This window comes from Penaeus vannamei, chromosome 5 (assembly GCF_042767895.1).
Source record: "Penaeus vannamei isolate JL-2024 chromosome 5, ASM4276789v1, whole genome shotgun sequence".
Lineage (NCBI taxonomy): Eukaryota > Metazoa > Arthropoda > Malacostraca > Decapoda > Penaeidae > Penaeus > Penaeus vannamei.
Window position 1 is genome coordinate 43,679,191 of NC_091553.1, and position 7,500 is coordinate 43,686,690.

Sequence of the window (7,500 nt, forward strand, 5' to 3'; positions counted from 1 at the left end):
CAATAAAATCCGTTCTGATTACTTACCGCATAGGGCTTGTAAAAGGCGTTCTTCTTATACCACTGAGGAATACCCCCCCTGATGTGGACGTGAGGTCCTAATGGGAAGAACCGACCACGTGCCAAGCTGTCTCGGGAATCGCCGATCAGGACTCCACTCTTCAGCAGACAACCAGCTGTAACAACAACAAAACGCTCAGAGTAACAATTCGAAACGAGTATTGCGAAGTCAGCTGATAGACTTTCCACTCTGCGTGAGATAATTTAACGGAAGTATACCTATCTCAACGTCTTCCAGACCCTGATTGCTTTGCTTGCATATTGATTTATTGGGCAAGGCCTCTTCCACGAACTTTCTTGTTGCTTCTCGGCTCAGGACGTAACCGGAACCTGTAAATAAAGAATATTTGCATTGCATATTATGGGTATTATTGATTCAATTTATAAGGAAAAAGAAATTTAACAGGACACACACACGTATATAAGTACATAGTTATATATATATATATATATATATATATATATATATATATATATATATAGATAGATAGATAGATAGATAGATAGATAGATAGATAGAAACATAGATAGATAGATAGATAGATATGCATATAGATATATATGTATATATATATGTATATATATCTATATCTATCTATATCTATCTATATCTATCTATCTATCTATCTAATCTAATCTAATCTAATCTATCTATCTATCTATCTATCTATCTATCTATCTATCTATCTATCTATCTATCTATCTATCTATCTATCTATCTATCTATCTATCTATCTATCTATCTATGTGTGTGTGTTTATATATCTGTACATAGGTATGTATGTATATATATATACATATATATAAATGCATATAAATATGTATATATATATGTGTGTGTGTGTGTATGAGGCCACTCACCTCCCCCCAGGATTCCCTCTTTGTAGAACAATCTAAGTCTTGATCCAAAATAAATGGGGAATTTTGGGTCATAGTTGCTGAGCATATAACGCAAATTCTCTATAATTGTGTACCTGTAAAAGAAGAGAAATGTTAGAGGGCGAAGACACTGGCATCCATACGAACAAGGAAAGGATAGAGGGAGAGAGCTTGGAGAGATAGAGGATAGATAGAGGGAGAGAGCTTGGAGAGATAGAGAGATAGAGGAGAGATAGAGGGAGAGAGCTTGGAGAGATAGAGATAGAGGATAGATAGAGGAGAGACATAGGGAGAGAGCTTGGAGAGAGAGATAGAGGAGAGATAGAGGGAGAGAGCTTGGAGAGATAGAGATAGAGGATAGATAGAGGAGAGACATAGGGAGAGAGCTTGGAGAGAGAGATAGAGGATAGATAGAGGGAGAGAGCTTGGAGAGATAGAGATAGAGGATAGACAGAGGGAGAGAGCTTGGAGAGATAGAGATAGAGGGAGAGAGCTTGGAGAGATAGAGGATAGATAGAGGGAGAGAGCTTGGAGAGATAGAGAGATAGAGGAGAGATAGAGGGAGAGAGCTTGGAGAGATAGAGATAGAGGATAGATAGAGGAGAGACATAGGGAGAGAGCTTGGAGAGAGAGATAGAGGATAGATAGAGGGAGAGAGCTTGGAGAGATAGAGAGATAGAGGATAGATAGAGGGAGAGAGATAGAGGATAGATAGAGGGAGAGAGCTTGGAGAGATAGAGAGATAGAGGATAGATAGAGAGAGAGAGCTTGGAGAGATAGAGATGGAGATAGAAGGAGAGAGCTTGGAGAGATAGAGATGGAGATAGAAGGAGAGAGCTTGGAGAGAGAGAGATAGAGGATAGATAGAGGGAGAGAGAGATAGAGGAAAGATAGAGGGAGAGAGAGATAGAGGATAGATAGAGGGAGAGAGAGATAGAGGATAGATAGAGGGAGAGAGAGATAGAGGATAGATAGAGGGAGAGAGAGATAGAGGATAGATAGAGGGAGAGAGCTTGGGGAGATAGATAGAGGATAGATAGAGGGAGAGAGCTTGGAGAGTTAGAGATGGAGATAGAAGGAGAGAGCTTGGAGAGATAGAGATGGAGATAGAAGGAGAGAGCTTGGAGAGAGAGATAGAGGATAGATAGAGGGAGAGAGCTTGGAGAGATAGAGATGGAGATAGAAGGAGAGAGCTTGGAGAGATAGAGATGGAGATAGAAGGAGAGAGCTTGGAGAGATAGAGATGGAGATAGAAGGAGAGAGCTTGGAAAGATAGAGAGATAGAGGATAGATAGAGGGAGAGAGCTTGGAGAGAGAAAATTGTTGAAAATGAGGATAGCTTCTTAGAGACAGAGCAAGACGCCGAGAAAGGGAAAACAAACCTACTTCAGTGTACAGGCTCTTAACTGGAGAGGATAAAAAAAAAACGCCTTGGACCAAATAAAGACGACAGCGGTGGATTGTGTCAAGGTGTGTGAGAAGGGAGGCCGGGGCAGGAGAATATATATGACAGCCATAATGAAGGGTGAGGAGGATTGGGGTGATATGGAGATGGAGGAGTGTGTTGCGGTCTGAACCCCAGAATATATGGGAGAGAGTCTGTCAGAGTCGGAGGCGACGGCGGGCTCTTTCTAGGATGTGACCAAGGCAGTTTGGAATAAAGAACGACATCAAGGAACTGGCCTAAAGGACGGAATTGGATGGGGACATCCTATCGAAAGAGTGGAGGTTGGAATCCTACATGTGAACGAGAATAAAAAGGATGGACTAGATTTTAGAGGTAGGTAATCGAAAGCCGAGGTTGGTATCCTAAGAAGAGATGTTATAGCAGCCTGGAGAATCTGATAGAGAGCGGACATGGAAGGACTAGAGGCAAAGATGGTTACTCATCTATGTACAGTGATGACCGGACTTCAGTTAGTAGGTATGAGGAATAATTTTGTGCTGAGGAACGGAATAGGAAGTGGAAGAGATAAATCTAATACGGAAGGTGTGATCTTAAATAAAGGACTATGCAAATATCTGTGTTTCTATGTATATCATAAGATCGAAGAAGACAGCTAATACTGATTCCCGGCGTGTAAATGCCGATGTGATTTGATTATTGAAATAGGCAAGAGGATCGGCCGTAATAAAAACCATACTGATTTAGAGAGATAAGGTTGTGATATTTGATGTACCACATTAGTCAAACATTAACCATCCTTTCCAGTAGCTTGCATAATGAGCTTGTAAGTGCTTTAGGACAGTAGTCTTGAGGAAGAGTACCGGTTGTGTTTGGTTTTAGGAATGGTAGATAGAGTTTCTGGCCGTCCTTGTGTTCTAGTACATCACTAAGGGAAGGGACAAGGAAGGAGATGGAAAGTTTAACAAGGTAGTAATTACCGTCTGGGCCTTCGTGGGTGTTGCGGCATGACTGTAATGCATAACACAAGTCAGAAAAGGGGCATTATAAGATTCAGTAGAGGACAGTGAGGAGATAGGAGTACATTTGGTCTGGCTATAAAGAAAAGAAGTGAAGAAAAAGGTGAGAGCCGCAACTGACCTTGACAAAATAGGCACTAAGTTCAGTAGCAACTTGACAAGGGAAGAGATTGGGGAAAGTAAGAGAAAGGAATGAAGGAGAAGAAAAGACAATGCAGAATTAGTCGCGCCAGAGACTGAGGTCCAAAGTAAGGGAGATCCCCAGCATCGAGCCTCAGTGCTCTGTCTGCTAATTCCCCCACAATAACAACGAGCGAGGGATTGGGGAGTGTGCCTACCGTAAACATTTAACCAACTACTGCTGTTGTTGGAGAACTGCCATGACTGACTGTGACTTGCTTGTATGATTGAACCATTCAACGATTCGTTCATTACTCTGAATCTAAAACATGACATACACTAGCAAAAAGTTTACATGAAGAGGATTACAGTGTTATGGATCTTGACTGTTGACTTCATATTCGCCGTCATTTCAAAACCTGTAACATTAAAGGCATTTTTTATAGCATTTCAAAACCCCTTAACTCTTCTGTTTGATATTGGCCCCTTGGTGCCCACAAAACATAGGATCATCGAAGCTTGTTCTGCATACAAAGTTTTAGAATAAAATTATTTATCTTAATTTCTTATAAAAGTCAGCATAAATGTTTTAAGTAAATATGCAGATATGATTTTTAATTGGAAGCGAAACCTTTTGGAAACTTCTAATAGGCAAATTACCAGACGACTGGAGGTGGTAGGTGGTAGAGCGCTGACTTTACAATCGCATGCTTCGTTCATATAGTTCACCGATGCTCACTTCACCGCGTGTACATATGTATGTGTGTGCGTGCATGCGTTTATACATGTTTGTATAGAAATGCGTGTATGTGCGTGTGTGTGCGTGCGTATGTGAAACGTAAGAAACCAAGACACACTCAGTCCCCACTTACGTGTCGTCATCCGCCTTCAGAAACCAGTCGTATTCCTCCAGGTGGTGTTCATAAACGTATCTGAAAGCTGCCTTCGTCTTGCCCCACAGATTCTCGCGCCCTTCAGGGGTGTTCAGCGCGACAGCCCCGAGACTCGTATCTGAGGAAGTGGCAGAACGACCCTTGATGAACAGTAGATGACCTCTGAGTCTGATTTTCTAACCTTCAAATGATCAAAAATCTCTGATCTGATCTTTGATGAACAATAGATGACCTCTGAGTCTGATTTTCTTCAAATGATCAAAAATCTCTGATCTGATCTTTGATGAACAGTAGATGACCTCTGAGTCTGATTTTCTTCAAATGATCAAAAATCTCTGATCTGATCTTTGATGAACAGCAGATGACCTCTGAGTCTGATTTTCTTCAAATGATAAAAAATCTCTGATCTGATCTTTGATGAACAGCAGATGACCTCTGAGTCTGATTTTCTTCAAATGATCAAGACTCTCTGATCTGATCTTTGATGAACAGCAGATGACCTCTGAGTCTGATTTTCTTCAAATGATCAAAACTCTCTGATCTGATCTTTGATGAACAGTAGATGACCTCTGAGTCTGATTTTCTTCAAATGATCAAAAATCTCTGATCTGATCTTTGATGAACAGCAGATGACCTCTGACTCTGATTTTCTTCAAATGATCAAAACTCTCTGATCTGATCTTTGATGAACAGCAGATGACCTCTGACTCTGATTTTCTAACCTTCAAATGATCAAAACTCTCTGATCTGATCTTTGATGAACAGCAGATGACCTCTGACTCTGATTTTCTTCAAATGATCAAAACTCTCTGATCTGATCTTTGATGAACAATAGATGACCTCTGAGTCTGATGTTCTTCAAATGATCAAAACTCTCTGATCTGATCTTTGATGAACAGCAGATGACCTCTGACTCTGATTTTCTTCAATTGATCAAAACTCTCTGATATGATCTTTGATGAACAGCAGATGACCTCTGACTCTGATTTTCTTCAAATGATCAAAACTCTCTGATATGATCTTTGATGAACAGCAGATGACCTCTGACTCTGATTTTCTTCAAATGATCAAAACTCTCTGATCTGATCTTTGATGAACAGCAGATGACCTCTGAGTCTGATTTTCTAACCTTCAAATGATCAAAACTCTCTGATCTGATCTTTGATGAACAGCAGATGACCTCTGACTCTGATTTTCTTCAAATGATCAAGACTCTCTGATCTGATCTTTGATGAACAGCAGATGACCTCTGAGTCTGATTTTCTTCAAATGATCAAAACTCTCTGATCTGATCTTTGATGAACAGCAGATGACCTCTGAGTCTGATTTTCTTCAAATGATCAAGACTCTCTGATCTGATCTTTGATGAACAGCAGATGACCTCTGACTCTGATTTTCTTCAAATGATCAAAAATCTCTGATCTGATCTTTGATGAACAATAGATGACCTCTGACTCTGATTTTCTTCAAATGATCAAAACTCTCTGATCTGATCTTTGATGAACAGCAGATGACCTCTGAGTCTGATTTTCTAAACTTCAAATGATCAAAAATCTCTGATCTGATCTTTGATGAACAGCAGATGACCTCTGAGTCTGATTTTCTTCAAATGATCAAAAATCTCTGATCTGATCTTTGATGAACAGTAGATGACCTCTGAGTCTGATTTTCTTCAAATGATCAAAACTCTCTGATCTGATCTTTGATGAACAGCAGATGACCTCTGAGTCTGATTTTCTTCAAATGATCAAAAATCTCTGATCTGATCTTTGATGAACAGCAGATGACCTCTGAGTCTGATTTTCTTCAAATGATCAAAACTCTCTGATCTGATCTTTGATGAACAGCAGATGACCTCTGACTCTGATTTTCTAACCTTCAAATGATCAAAAATCTCTGATCTGATCTTTGATGAACAGCAGATGACCTCTGACTCTGATTTTCTAACCTTCAAATGATCAAAACTCTCTGATCTGATCTTTGATGAACAGCAGATGACCTCTGAGTCTGATTTTCTAACCTTCAAATGATCAAAAATCTCTGATCTGATCTTTGATGAACAGCAGATGACCTCTGAGTCTGATTTTCTTCAAATGATCAAAACTCTCTGATCTGATCTTTGATGAACAGCAGATGACCTCTGACTCTGATTTTCTTCAAATGATCAAAAATCTCTGATCTGATCTTTGATGAACAGCAGATGACCTCTGAGTCTGATTTTCTTCAAATGATCAAAAATCTCTGATCTGATCTTTGATGAACAGCAGATGACCTCTGAGTCTGATTTTCTTCAAATGATAAAAAATCTCTGATCTGATCTTTGATGAACAGCAGATGACCTCTGAGTCTGATTTTCTTCAAATGATCAAGACTCTCTGATCTGATCTTTGATGAACAGCAGATGACCTCTGAGTCTGATTTTCTAACCTTCAAATGATCAAAAATCTCTGATCTGATCTTTGATGAACAGCAGATGACCTCTGAGTCTGATTTTCTTCAAATGATCAAAACTCTCTGATCTGATCTTTGATGAACAGCAGATGACCTCTGAGTCTGATTTTCTTCAAATGATCAAAAATCTCTGATCTGATCTTTGATGAACAGCAGATGACCTCTGAGTCTGATTTTCTTCAAATGATCAAAAATCTCTGATCTGATCTTTGATGAACAGCAGATGACCTCTGAGTCTGATTTTCTAAACTTCAAATGATCAAAAATCTCTGATCTGATCTTTGATGAACAGCAGATGACCTCTGAGTCTGATTTTCTTCAAATGATCAAAACTCTCTGATCTGATCTTTGATGAACAGCAGATGACCTCTGACTCTGATTTTCTAACCTTCAAATGATCAAAAATCTCTGATCTGATCTTTGATGAACAGCAGATGACCTCTGACTCTGATTTTCTAACCTTCAAATGATCAAAACTCTCTGATCTGATCTTTGATGAACAGCAGATGACCTCTGAGTCTGATTTTCTAACCTTCAAATGATCAAAAATCTCTGATCTGATCTTTGATGAACAGCAGATGACCTCTGAGTCTGATTTTCTAACCTTCAAATGATCAAAAATCTCTGATCTGATCTTTGATGAACAGCAGATGACCTCTGAGTCTGATTTTCTA

The 7,500-nt window shown here is 39.5% G+C and overlaps 1 protein-coding gene across 4 annotated transcripts in view; it reads right to left on the reverse strand.

Moving 5' to 3' along the window:
* Nucleotides 1–7,500, reverse strand: part of LOC113811402 (glycoprotein-N-acetylgalactosamine 3-beta-galactosyltransferase 1) — an 18,174-nt gene that overhangs the window by 4,499 nt on the left and 6,175 nt on the right. For all 4 annotated transcript variants that reach the window (XM_070121526.1, XM_070121528.1, XM_070121525.1 and 1 more), the window contains exons 7-10: nt 4,355–4,493; nt 921–1,033; nt 279–389; nt 27–175 (exon numbers count right to left, since the gene is read on the reverse strand). In XM_070121526.1, coding sequence (XP_069977627.1) covers nt 27–175; nt 279–389; nt 921–1,033; nt 4,355–4,493 — 512 coding nt within the window. The remainder of the gene's footprint in view (nt 1–26; nt 176–278; nt 390–920; nt 1,034–4,354; nt 4,494–7,500) is intronic.